The sequence below is a fragment of the Microtus oregoni genome, unplaced genomic scaffold (assembly GCF_018167655.1).
Source record: "Microtus oregoni isolate MIOR12 unplaced genomic scaffold, Mior012 000036F_ref0000092, whole genome shotgun sequence".
NCBI lineage: Eukaryota > Metazoa > Chordata > Mammalia > Rodentia > Cricetidae > Microtus > Microtus oregoni.
The window spans coordinates 10,884,238-10,897,520 of NW_024543095.1; the positions used below are offsets into that span (position 1 = coordinate 10,884,238).

The 13,283-nt window shown below is 43.1% G+C and overlaps 1 protein-coding gene across 1 annotated transcript; it reads left to right on the forward strand.

The window, feature by feature from the left end:
* The first annotated feature begins 3,819 nt into the window (after positions 1 to 3,819).
* LOC121432986 (tetratricopeptide repeat protein 39B-like) lies at positions 3,820 to 5,881 on the forward strand. Its single transcript, XM_041631201.1, has one exon. It carries the CDS (start codon positions 3,874 to 3,876, stop codon positions 5,689 to 5,691), a length of 1,818 nt encoding a protein of 605 aa, XP_041487135.1. The 5' UTR covers positions 3,820 to 3,873; the 3' UTR covers positions 5,692 to 5,881.
* The last annotated feature ends 7,402 nt before the right edge of the window (positions 5,882 to 13,283 follow it).

The window sequence follows — 13,283 nt, forward strand, 5'->3', positions numbered from 1 at the left end:
TCCCCTTCCCCTTTCCTTAACCCCACCGGCCCTCCTTACCTTTTCCCAACCCTTCTACCTCTCCATTTTAACCTAGAAACTGACAGCGTTAGTGACCGTAGTACAGATGCATTAGACCGTTCTGTGGAAGTCTGTAATGTTTAACTGCTGATGTCGCTGTCGCCACCTTTCGGTTTGGGTTACCTGGCCAAGTCTTCTGCTCGGTGATCTTTGAGTCTCTTCAGAGGTAATTAAACTGACCAGAGTGAAAACGCCCCTTGCCCCGCCATTCTGCTAAAGATCATTATGAAGTCCCAGGCCTCCAAGGGGGTGACTTCCCTCAGGGACTCCCATTTGCGCCGACTGGCGGTCCCTTTAACCAAGTCAGTCACTAATTTGTCGCCAAATTTGTTCTGCATCCTGAACAAAGGGTTAGAGCTGGGGGGTAGGGGTTCTGGTAATGTTAAAATTGCGGCAAAACTAAAAGTTTGCAAGCATACTGACCCGCAACAATTCTTAAATTCCTTGCATCTGAAGCACAAAGTATTTTTCTTTTCTAGTGCTTTTGGGGTTTTTGGAGTTGTCTTTGAGCTTTTATTTAAACCGGGCGGTGGTGTCACCTTTAATCCCAGCACTCTGGAGGCTGAGGTAGGTGAATCCCTGTGAGTTCTAGGCCAGCCTGGTCTACAAGAGCTAGTTCTAGGACTGTTACACAGGGAAACCCTATCTCGAAAAACAAAAAACAAACAAACAAAAAAAACCCTTAGCGCTCAGCCTCTCAATATATATAAATTTGTGAAATTATCTTTATATTGCTTAAATCTGCCTCTAATTTTACACAATGTATTTGACAGAAGCCAACTCTAAGAACAGTTAAGTTCTTTTTATTTTTTATTTATTTATTTATTTATTTATTTGGTTTTTCGAGACAGGGTTTCTCTGTGGCTTTGGAGCCTGTCCTGGAACTAGCTCTGTAGACCAGGCTGGTCTCAAACTCACAGAGATCCGCCTGCCTCTGCCTCCCGAGTGCTGGGATTAAAGGCGTGTGTGCCACCATCGACCGGCTATTACTGGGTCTTAAGGAAGGTTGTTAACTAATTTTCTGAAAAATCGCCACACTGACATCCAAAGGAGCTGTACCAGTTTGCATTCCCACCAGCAATGCAGGAGTGTTCCCTTTTCCCCACAATCTCTCCAGCATAAGTTGCCATCAGTAGTTTTGATCTTGGCCATTCTTGCAGGTATAAGATGGAATCTCAGAGTAGTTTTGATTTGCATTTCTCTGATGACTAAGGATGTTGAACATTTCCTTAAGTGTTTTAATCACTTTAAGTTTTAGATCCATTTTAGATCCCTCTGTTGAGAGTTCTCTGTTTAGGTTTGTACTCCATTTTTTTTATTGGATTATTTGTTCTTTTGATGACCAGTTTCTTGAATACAATAATCTTTATGTATTTTGGAGATCAGACCTCTGCCTGATGTGGAGTTAGTGAAGATCTTTTCCCATTCTGTAGGCTGTTGTTTTGTCTTGTTGACCATGTCCTTTGCTTTACAGAAGCTTTTCAGTTTCAGGAGGTCCCATTTATTAATTGAGAAACACTCTTCTAACCTGAACGACATCCCCAGTCCCTGGTTTTTGTTTTTATCTGCTTCTCTTCTGAAAAGCATTAAAGTATAAAGATTTTTTTTTTTTTATATTTATTTATTATGTATACAATATTCTGTCTGTGTGTATATCTGCAGGCCAGAAGAGGGCACCAGACCTCATTCCAGATGGTTGTGAGCCACCATGTGGTTGCTGGGAATTGAACTCAGGACCTTTGGAAGAGCAAGCAATGCTCTTAACCACTGAGCCATCTCTCCAGCCCAAGTATAAAGATTTTTATACTCGTCGAAGGAATAGTAATTCCATAAAGCCTCATTAATTTCACTCTTTTGTTTGTTTGGGTTTCTTTGTTTTTCAAGCCAGGGTTTCTCTGTATCTTTGGAGCCTGTCCTGGAACTCACTCTGTAGACCAGGCTGGCCTTGAATTCACAGAGATCCCACTGTCTCTGCCTCCCTAGTGGTGGGATTAAAGGTGTCATCACCACTGCCCAGCTCAAGTTATTTTAGATTTAGGATTCAATAATTTATTTTGTACCATTTTTGAAGAAGAGAACCATGTAGCTAGGGATAGTCCAAGAGTGGATGTGTATGGTTTAAAATAGGGCAGTTCATACCCGGGCGGTGGGGGCTGCTACGCAGGGAAACCCTGTCTTGAAAAACCAAAAAAAAAAAAAAAAAAAAAAAAAGTCCCCTTTTACCCTTTGGAACCTTCATTTGTAACTGCTTGTTGACTGCACTTAGAGAAACACTGCTTAACACCATTGACTTTCCTTTGATACTAATGTAGTCCCTAGAAATGATTGAATTCCACCATAAATTAATAAATAGCCAAGTGTGGCGCATGTGTCTATATCCCAGCATATGGTAGGTAAATACAGAAGGATCATTGCATGTCCACACACCACATACACAGACAGAGAGGGAGATAGAGATAGGAAGGGAGAAAGGGAGGGAGAGAATAAATGGATGCATTTTTAAATTTTAAATGTATTTTAGCTAAAAAAAAAAAATCTAAGGAAAATCCCAGCATTCAGGAGGCAGAGGCAAGCAGATTTCTATGAGTTTAGAGGCAGCCTGGAAATTCAAGATCATCCAGGGCTGAGATCCTGTCTCAAAAAAAAAAAAAAAAAAAGAGTGGACCTGGTATGATGATGGCAAACACCTATATTCCCAGAATTTGGGAGACAGAGGCAGGAGGGTCAGAAGTTCAAGGTTACCCTTCCTTCCTTCCTTCCTTCCTTCCTTCCTCCTTCCCATCCTTCCTTTCTTTATTATGCATGCAATGTTCTGCTAGCATGTATGCTTGCAAGCCAGAAGAAGACACCAGATCTCATCGCAGATGGTTGTGAGCCACCATGTGGTTGTTGGGAATTGAACTCATGACCTTTGGAGGAGCACATAGTTCTTTTAACCTCTGAGCCATCTCTCCAGCCCCAAGGGGGCCGTTTCTTTAATCAGCGCTTGGAAGGCAGAGATAGGTACATTTCTGTGAGTTCAGGCCAGCCTGGTCTAATGGTTCTAGGACTGACAGGGCTAAGTAGAAAGACCCCGTCTCAACACACTTCACAAACAAACAAACAAAAGACCTAGTGCCAGTGACAGTATGCACACAGTACTAAAAATAGTGTGGGGGATTTTTCATCCCCATAATCTTTGTCCTTTGGACTAGACAATACACAACTTCCTTAATCTGAATGAGAGAAATATATAGGTATCCTTTCTAACCAGAGTCTTGACTCCTAATGAGAGATTTTGCAGCCATCACAGCAGAATACACAGAAGCATGAGTTTATGGAATTTGTACAATGGCTAACTGGGGACAGAAGAACTCCACTGCTTACTAAGGGTTTACTTTGTTCTTGTTTGTTTTTGGTTTTTAGAGATAGGGTTTCTCTGTGTAACCCTGGCTATTCTGGAACTAGCTCTGTAGACCAGGCTGACCTTAAACTCATAGATCTGCCTGCCTCTGCCTCCCAAGGGCTGGGATTAATGGTGTGTGCACCACCGCCCAGCCGTTTACTTTTTAGTGGTTAGTTTTCTTTAGTAGATTCTAGATGAACTTTTCAGAAATGCATCTTGTGGGTACATAAAGTGATCCTCTCCCTATCTGACTTAGATAGAGAATGCCCTAATGCTGAATCTCACAGCTAGTCTTACATTTGCCTCCATTTTAACAGCAACTTGAGACTGAGCTTTGTGTGGAAGAAGAGCCTCTGGTCAGGAGTGCAGCAGCTACTGTCATTGCAAGTTCACTTCAGATATTCCTGCCTCTAATCGAGGAAGCAAATATGTCACGGTTCCTAAGAAATGAGGACAATGATGAGAACATGCTAAATATGTCCCTTAGTCTAAGAGAAGGGGAAAGTGACAGGATGGCCAGAGTAACTAAGACATTCAGTCTAAGAGAAAGTGAAACCGAGGACAAGTTTGAGGATGCCCACGAAATTATCCCTGTGGCAACAACAATGAATCTCCTATCATCCTTGGAAGAATGTACAACTGGGTTGTACTTGTTTCTAAATAACAGATTCTCCGACGCAATCAATCTTATTCACCCGTGGTCAAAAAACAGCCCGTACCACGCCCTGATCTACAGCATGCTTATGATTGTCAAGGCCATCCTGACTTTTGAGCCACAGGACATTCAGATTGGAATGAATGCTGCAAAGGAGGCTTTGAAAACCTGCAACAATTTCCGAAAAAAAACCAGGATAACGACTTTATCTCGCCTCGTGAGTAGACAGGGAATAAAGTCCATCAAAGAGGAGGAACTACATGCAGAAGTCTGTTATGCCGAGTGTCTGATCTTGAAGTCTGCCATAACATTTATACAAGATGACAGTTTGCTGAATTTCCTTAAAAGCGGCATCAGCATTGGGTCAAGCTACCAAATATACAAAGACTGCCAGCAGGTCTTAGAACTTATGCCGGAAAACCAAAGTAAAACCCACAGACACCTGGATGGAGGGGTAAAGTTTGGACTTGGAGTGTTCAATCTGATGTTCTCCCTTGTGCCACCAAGATCACTTAAGCTTCTCAATATTGTCGGCTATTCTGGCGATAGAGAAGTCGGTCTGGCCCTGCTTCACGAGAGTGCATCTGAACCTCACATAAACAACATCTTAAGTGTTTTCACTCTCCTCTTTTATTACAGTTATGTGCGTGTAGTTGTTGGTGTCGAAAAGGCTTCCACTTCTGCTACAGAGAGTCTCTTCCTAATCTACCTGCAGAAATTCCCCAATTGTGTTGTACTTAAATTTTTTTGTGCACGTTTTAGCATGCTAAATGGAAATTTTGAAACTGCGCAGTTAAAGTTACAGGAGTGCATTATTACTCAGAATGAATGGAAGCAGGTTCATCACCTCTGTTACTGGGAACTTATGTGGTGCCATATTTTTCTGCAGAACTGGAAGCAGGCATACAACTATGCCAATCTACTGGCTCAACACAGCAGGTGGTCTAAGGCAATATACACGTACAGCAAGGCTATAATAATGGCCTTGCTTCCTCCTAATTCTGTGAACTCAGACAACGAGAGCATGAGCACTGTCTTCTTACACGTGGATAGCCTGAGAATCAAGTTTTTAGGCTCCTCCGTGCCAATAGAAAAGTTCATTGCTGAGAAAAGCCAGCGCTACGGCACGACAACAGGCTGGTTTACAGCACAGCCTCTCCTGGAATTCATGTATGCCTGGAGTGGCTTCCGAGTCATGAGCAAGAAAATAGAGCTTATTTCAAGTTGGCTCTCAATAATTGACAGAGGAAAAGACCTTTTGAATGAAAATCCAAATGAGGAGTACGGCATAGATGACATGAGCTTGTTAAATCTGCTGAAAGGTCTCTGCCTGAAACACCTGGGCAAACATTTGAAGGCTGAGCACTACTTTATTCGTGTTATTAGGAAGGAGAAAATGTTAAAATATGACCGATATTTGGTGCCATATAGCTACTATGAACTGGGAATGCTCCATTATCTGAAAGGAGATTATGCCAATGCAACAAAAAACCTAGACTACATAAAGAACTATAAAGACTATTCCATGGAAGCCCGGCTCCAGTTTAGGGCTCATATTGCCCTGGAGCAAATAGCTAAATTAGAAAAGTGATTTTTGACCCAGTGTGCTTCTCTTTAGTATGGGTAGAATATCTACAATCGGTCAAGCAATTAGTGGGTAGAAAAGCAATTCCCTTGTGAAAAACAAAAGTCCAAGAGGCAGCTGCTAAGATTCTGATTGGTCAATAAGAAAGGAATAGGACATTTCTCTGTCCTCTCTCCTTCTCCTTCATAAAACGCAATGCTTAATACTGAAAACTGGAGTGACGCACATTCTTGAAAAGAAAAGGCACATGCTGTACATTGCAAACATATTCATGAATGTATTCCATTTTCAGTTTCCAAACGTCCAAAGGTTTAGCCTCCCACTAGATAATGAATATGTCCTGCACAGAACACAGAGAATGCTTAACTGGTAAAAAAAAAAAATTACCTCAGTATCTACCTCAGCACACCGGGTGGTGGTGGTGCACACCTTTAATCAAGAAGCAGAGGCAGATGGATTTCTATGAGTTTGAGGGCAACCTGGTGTACAGAGTGAGTTCCAGGACAGCCAGGGCTGTACAGAGAAACCTGTCTTGAAAAATCAAAAACAAAAATAACAGCATAATGAGTAATATAAACTCTGAAAGGTTTTCTCTTATAAACAATCACTTTCATTGCCTTTTATATCAAAGACGATTTCCCATGTGATAAGGACTATCTTTTACACTGAGATGAAGAATACTATTAAGTTCTATTGTGAATTTATAATTGGCCAGAGAATAGAGAAGTCTCCACCCATATATAAACCCTATGATAATAAGTGGAGGAGATCAAGAGGATGATAGGCTATTGGGTTTTAAAAAGGTGGGGAGCAGGGGACATGACTTAGCAAATAAATCATTTGCCACAAAAACACGAAAACCAGAGTTTGGCTCCCCCGAACCCAGGTAAATTCTTCTGGGTGTTGGCAGCCTCACTTGTAAGAGGTGGGAGGAGGTGGGGGGGTCCCAGGAAGCAGCTGGCTAGTCAGATGAGCCAGAGTCTGGGAGCTCTAGGTTCAACTGAGAGACTCTACCTCAAACAAAGCCTGATAATATCAAACCCAGGCCACCACATGCATAGGCACATACATACACTCCCACACGTGTTCAAACACATGAGAAGAAGCAAATACAGGCACACAATACCACACACAACTGACAAAATTAAAAATTAGCAAACATTTTTGAGGAATAAAAGGTGAGGCTCTTGGGGCTGGAGAGATGGCTCAGTGGTTAAGAGCATTGCCTGCTCTTCCAAAGGTCCTGAGTTCAATTCCCAGCAACCACATGGTGGCTCACAACCATCTATAATGAAGTCTGGTGCCCTCTTCTGGCCTGCAGGCATATACACAGACAGAATATTGTATACATAATAAATAAATAAATATTTAAAAAAAAAAAAAGGTGAGGCTCTTGCCGGGCGGTGGTGGCACACGCCTTTAATCCCAGCGGAGGCGGGCGGATCTCCAGGAGTTCAAGGCCAGCCTGGTCTACAAGAGCTAGTTCCAGGACAGGCACCAAAGCTACAGAGAAACCCTGTCTCGAAAAACCAAAAAAAAAAAAAAAAAAAAAAAAAAAGGTGAGGCTCTTGGGGTACAATCAGTGACTGAGGAACCCTTGCTTTCATCGTCCTTTCTAAGCTGTAATTTCTACTTTAAGACCAGCTGGCTTTCAACGTCACTAATCCATTGGATAGGCCAATCTGTGAGCAAGCGGTAGTTATAGGTTTGGAACTCAGTATTGTTTTATCTGCCTTAGGGCTAAAACAGTTTCCAGACCAGTAAATTGGGCTGAGTTCATCCTCCATTCTTAAAGTTACACCCTTGAAACAAATCTTGGGAAAGAGCCAGGCAAGGTGGTCCAGACGTATAACCCTAGCACACACAGGCTGAGGCAGGAGGATTCAAGTTCTAAACAAGCCTGGGCTACATAGAGAGACTCTGGATAAGTGAGAACAAAAATAAAGTTGATACTGGTAATGTTGTTTGGTTATAAAGTGCTTGCCTAACATGTGCAAGGTCCTGAGTCTCATCCCTAGCAGCCACAAAATAAATAAGTATTTTTCAGTTTCCTAAGTTTGAATTGCTAAACACATTATCTTAATGCTCAATGGGTGTTGTATCCAAAGAATTAAACGGAGCACAATGAGGTGTCAAGTTATTTCAGAATGAGAAATGCCTGTTTTTTTAGATTTATTTTTAATTAGTGTATGAATGGGGGTGGGGATGCAGGAAGGAGGAGCTACAGGCAGTTGTGAGATGCCCAAAGTGGGCTCTGGGAACCCAACTCCAGTCCGTCTGGAAAAGCAGTACATACCTTTTTTTTTTTTTTCCTGAGACAGGGTTTCTCTGTGGAACAGCCCTGACTGTCCTGGAACTCCATCTATAGACCAGGCTGGCCTCGAACTCACAGAGATCTACCTGCCTCTGCCTCCTGAGTGCCGGCTGGGATTAAAAGCGTGTACTACCACCGTCCTGTTCTTTGCATTGATATTTGATCATAGTCAAAAACAAATATCTGCAACCATACTTATTCATATATTAAAAAGAAACAAATGGGTTGAAGAGATGGCTCAGCAGTGAAGAGCACTGACTGCTCTTCCAGAAGATACATGTTCAAGTCCCAGCACCCACAAGAGCAGCTCACAACTGTTTAACTCTTGTTCTAGGGAATCCAGTGCCCTCATACAGACATATCTGTAGGAAAAACAGCAATGTACATAAAATAAAAAATAAATTATTAAAAAAAGATACAAACCTACAATATCCACTTCTCAAGGGGCTAAAGGCTAGAGGGTTGCTAGACAAAAAAAAGAGAAAAAAAATCTCAGTTTTTAACAATGCGTGGTGTTGGATGCTTGTAATCCCAGTACTTGGGAAATGGAAGCTAGAGAATCAAGAGTTCAAGGCCAGCCTCAGCTGCACAGCAAGTTAAAGGCCAGACTGGGCTAAATGAGACCCCCACCTAAAAAATAATTCTAGAAAACATAGCAGCAAACTAAAGCAATATATATATATATATGTATATATACACATATATATATAAATTTATTATTTTAGCTGGGCAGTGGTGGCACACGCTCTTTAATCCCAGCACTCGGAAGGCAGAGGCAGGGGGATCTCTTGAGTTTAAGGCCAGCCTGGTCTACAGAGCAAGTTCCAGGAAAGCTAGGGTTGTTACACAGAGAAACCCTGCATCAAAAACAAAACAACAACAAAAAAGATTATTTTATGTGTATTGGTGTTTTGCCTGCATGTATGTCTTTATGAGGATTTCAGATCTGTGTGAGGACCTGGAGTTATAGACAGTAGTGAGCTGTCATGTGGATGCTGGAAATTGAACCTGGGTCTTCTGCTCTTAACTGTGGCGCCATCTCTCTAGCCCCTATAGCAATATTTTGTGTGTGTATGTGTGTGTTTACTACATGAGGACATGTATATGGGTGTGTAGTGTGAGTGCACACATGTAGAGGCCACACCTTTGTGTGTGTTACATGCAGGTATGCATGTGTGCTGGCCACACCTTTGTGTGTGTTGTATGCAGGTATGCATGTGTGCTGGCCACACCTTTGTGTGTGTTGTATGCAGGTATGCATGTGTGCTGGCCACACCTTTGTGTGTGTTGTATGCAGGTATGCATGTGTGCTGGCTATACCTTTGTGTGTGTTATATGCAGGTATGCATGTGTGCTGTCCACAGCTTTGTGTGTGTTACATGCAGGTATGCATGTGTGCTGGCCACAGCTTTGTGTGTGTTATATGCAGGTATGCATGTGTGCTGGCCTGCCAGGCACATATACGATACAGACATTAAAATGTTTTCCTCAATCCAATCACTTCTTTTTATTATTATTATTATAGATAGGGTCTCACATGTAGTTCTGGCTATCCTGGCACTCAATAATATAGATCAGACTGGCTTCAAACGCACAGAGCTCCACCTGCCTCTGCCTCTCAAGGGCTAGGATTTAAGGAATGAGCCATTACACCTAGTTTCTACTTTATTTTCTGAGACAGAACTCACAGAACTAGGACCTTGCTGCTTTGGCCGCAGGCCTGGAATCTGCCAGTCAAGGTCCCCAACCCCTGAGGTTACAGAAGCACATTGCCATGCCAGGCTTGTATGTGGGTGCAGAGGATCCAAAATCAGGGCCTCCTTGTGCTTGCAAAACGACTTTACACAGTGAACCATCTCACAAACTCTCTACCTTGGTTTTAGAGACAGGGTCATACTATGTGACTTTGGCTGGCCTCTGCCTCCCTACTGCTGGGATTAAAGGTGTGCACCACCACACCCAACCTAAAACAGTTGTGTGTGTGTGTGTGTTCTTGAGAGTGTACTTCTGGAAGTCACAAAACTTGTAGTTCGTTCCTTCCACAAATGTCCCAGAGATCAAACTCAGGTCATCAGGGATAGTGTAGCAAGTTCCTTTAACCACTGAGCAGTCTCACCGAACTACAGGGCCTCATCTGGCTTCTCATGCTTTTGGTGCAAGCAAGCACTTTACTAACAGCCGTCACCCCCGTTCACTGTATCCTTTAATACTAACAGCCGTCACCCCCGTCCACTGTATCCATCAATGCTAACAGCCGTCACCCCCATCCACTGTATCCATCAATGCTAACGGCCGTCACCCCCATCCACTGTATCCATCAATGCTAACGGCCGTCACCCCCGTCCACTGTATCCATCAATGCTAACGGCCGTCACCCCCGTCCACTGTATCCATCAATGCTAACGGCCGTCACCCCCGTCCACTGTATCCATCAATGCTAACGGCCGTCACCCCCGTCCACTGTATCCATCAATGCTAACGGCCGTCACCCCAGTCCACTGTATCCTTTAAAAATAAAAAAATAAAAATTTTACATGACCGAGTGTTTTGCTTGTATGTATGTCTGAGCACCACATAGGTGCCTGTTGTCCCCTGGTTGCCAAGAGTGTCAGCTCCTGGGAGTTACAATTGTGAGCCGCCATGTGGATGCTGAGAATTGAATCCTGGTCCTCTGAAGAACAGCCAATGTTCCTAACCACTGAGCCATCTCTCCAGCCTCCTAATGTATTCTTTTCCTAAATTTCCTAAATTTGTTTTCTCTCTTTGTCTCTCCCTTTCTCTTTCTGTGGGGGTGGGGGCAATCTCAGGTGTCATCCTCAGGAAATCCACCCACCACCTTTGAGACAGAACCTCATTGTTCCAGAATTTGACAAAGGGAACCCTAGGAATCCTTCTTTCCCCTTCCTGGGGGAAACAAATGACCACCACCATGCTGGGCTTATTTTTATGCAAATACTTTATCCATGCAGCCATTTTTAGGCCCTCATCAATGTATTCTTGATGACTAAGCATTAGAGAGAGACTGAAGAGTTCTACCAAGCCTCAGCATAGCAAACATGGCACCCAACAGGGTTTGCCTGTTATCCTTCTCCCCCTTGCTAAAACCGTTAGTTTACAGTCCTAAAGCTAACTTCCAAAATTCATTCCCTTATTTGGCCACTAACTCATTCCTGAGACAAAACATCAAAATCCAGCAATCAATCAAGCTGGGCGGCTGTGGAGCTCGCCTTTCTTTAATCCCAGCACTTGAGAGGAAGAGGCAGGAGGATCTCTGTGAGTTCCTGGTTTACAGAGCTAGTTCCAGGACAAGCTCCACAGTTACACAGAGATACCCTGTCTTGGAGAACAAAACAAGAACAATAACAAAAAAGACATAAAACAAGCAAGCAAACAAACCAACCAAGGATCTAGCAATCAAAATTCATTATTTGGCTAGTATGTCCAATCAGGACTTACCAACTCACCCTAGCACAGACTCTCCCAGCCCCCCCCCCCCCTTCCCTTTAAAAACCAACTCCTGGGCCAGGCAGTGGTGGCGCACACCTGTAATCCCAGGAAGACAGAGGCAGAGGCAGGCGGATCTTTATGAATTTGAGGCCAACCTGGTTTACAAGAGCTAGTTCCAGAACAGGAACCCCTGTTCTGGGGTTACACAGAAAAACCCTGTTTCGACAAACAAAAAACAAAACAAAACAAAACCCCGACTCTTGGAAAAAACACCTGCTTGTTGGTTGCTTTCTGCAGCTACTGCTGCCTTTGCAGCCTCCCCCACCCCACTGGCCCCTCTGGAATAATAAATCACCTTTGTGTTGAGAGTTTGCTGTCTGGATATGTCCTGTACCAATTGGGGTGAGGGTCCTTCCCAACAGAGACACTTCTATTGGCTGGTAAACACAGAACAAACAGAAAAAGCTACAATACTTTGTAGTTGCTACACAATACTTGAAATTGATTTTTTTTTGTTTTAATTTTTAGTGACAGGGCTGGTATGTAGGCCAATTGGTCTTGAACTCTCAAACATTCGCCTACCTCTGCTTCCCAAAAACTAGGATTAAAGGCCTGTGCACTTCGTGTAACTCAAATGCAACTTAAATTTCTGATAGTTTGGAAAGGGTAGGGGAATGACCTTGTCTCGAAAAAACAAAACAGTACTCAAAAGAAAACGTACGTCAAACCTTATATTTTGCAGTAAAAGTTTAAACTGGGTGGTGGTGGCACACACCTTTAATCCCAGCACTCAGGAGGCAGAAGCAGGCGAATCTCTATGAGTTTGAGGCCAGCTTGGCCTACAGAGTTACAGAACAGGCTCCAAAGCTACAAAGAAACCCTATCTCAAAAAAAAAAACAAAAAAAACAAAACAAAACAAAAAAAAACCCCAAAACAAAACAAAACGCTTAAAATGCAAGTGAACAATTGTCACAAATCAGTTGTGGCTCTTTTATTCTGGGTTTTTAAAAGGTCAAACATTTCCTCCCACCCTCTAATAACTTGGAATTTACATTAGCTTTGTAGATTTACAGAGGGTTTTAACTGGCAAAGTCTAACTTAATCCATGGAAACCACATTAATATAAGCAGTCATTCATTCAATCAGTGAAGGTTTTGAGAGGATTATTTGATACGGAAGTCCAAATAGTAATAAAAAGGAGATTCATTTTTAATGCTTCTGCTCCTTGAAGTTTTCTAGCTGTTTTGTTTTTTGTTTTAATCACCCTTGGTTCCCCCCCTCCCCTGCCCCCCCCCCGCAGGATCGTTGTACCACTTTTCAGTATCAGTGTCGAAAAAGGAGTCTGCAGTATGTCACAGTCCAATTAACTACGTGCCCAGAAACCTGAAGTAGAAGCAAAGAGGTTTCCACCAAAGAGGTTTATAATGAGCGACGGCATTCAACCCAATTCAACGCTGATCTTTCCAGCTTCCGTACCGCCCTCGAATCGGGCTGCCAGCAAGTCCCAAAGGCGAACGCATTTTAACTGCCCCCAAACGAGAATCCATGCCATTCACTTCAGCTTCTAGAGCTCTAAGATTTACCCAGGGGGCTTTGTCTTGAATCCATGGCAAAAGCGCATTTTTATACACACTTGCTTTGAGAGCATGGTACGCATATTTTCCTCTTATAAAGATAACACGAACTGTTCACGGTGGCCGCGAGAACTCAGGTTTCCTAGCACCCAAACTGCAGCTCCGGTGACTCCTCCCCGTAGCAAGGACGGAGGCAAAGGACTACAGAGCGGAGGATTCTGGGGGAAGGAAATGACATCAAGCGCAAAGCATGCTGGGCTCA

Bases quoted from the DNA above. Each gene is read 5' to 3' on its own strand.
- LOC121432986 (XM_041631201.1), top strand. From the start codon at position 3,874: ATGTCACGGTTCCTAAGAAATGAGGACAATGATGAGAACATGCTAAAT.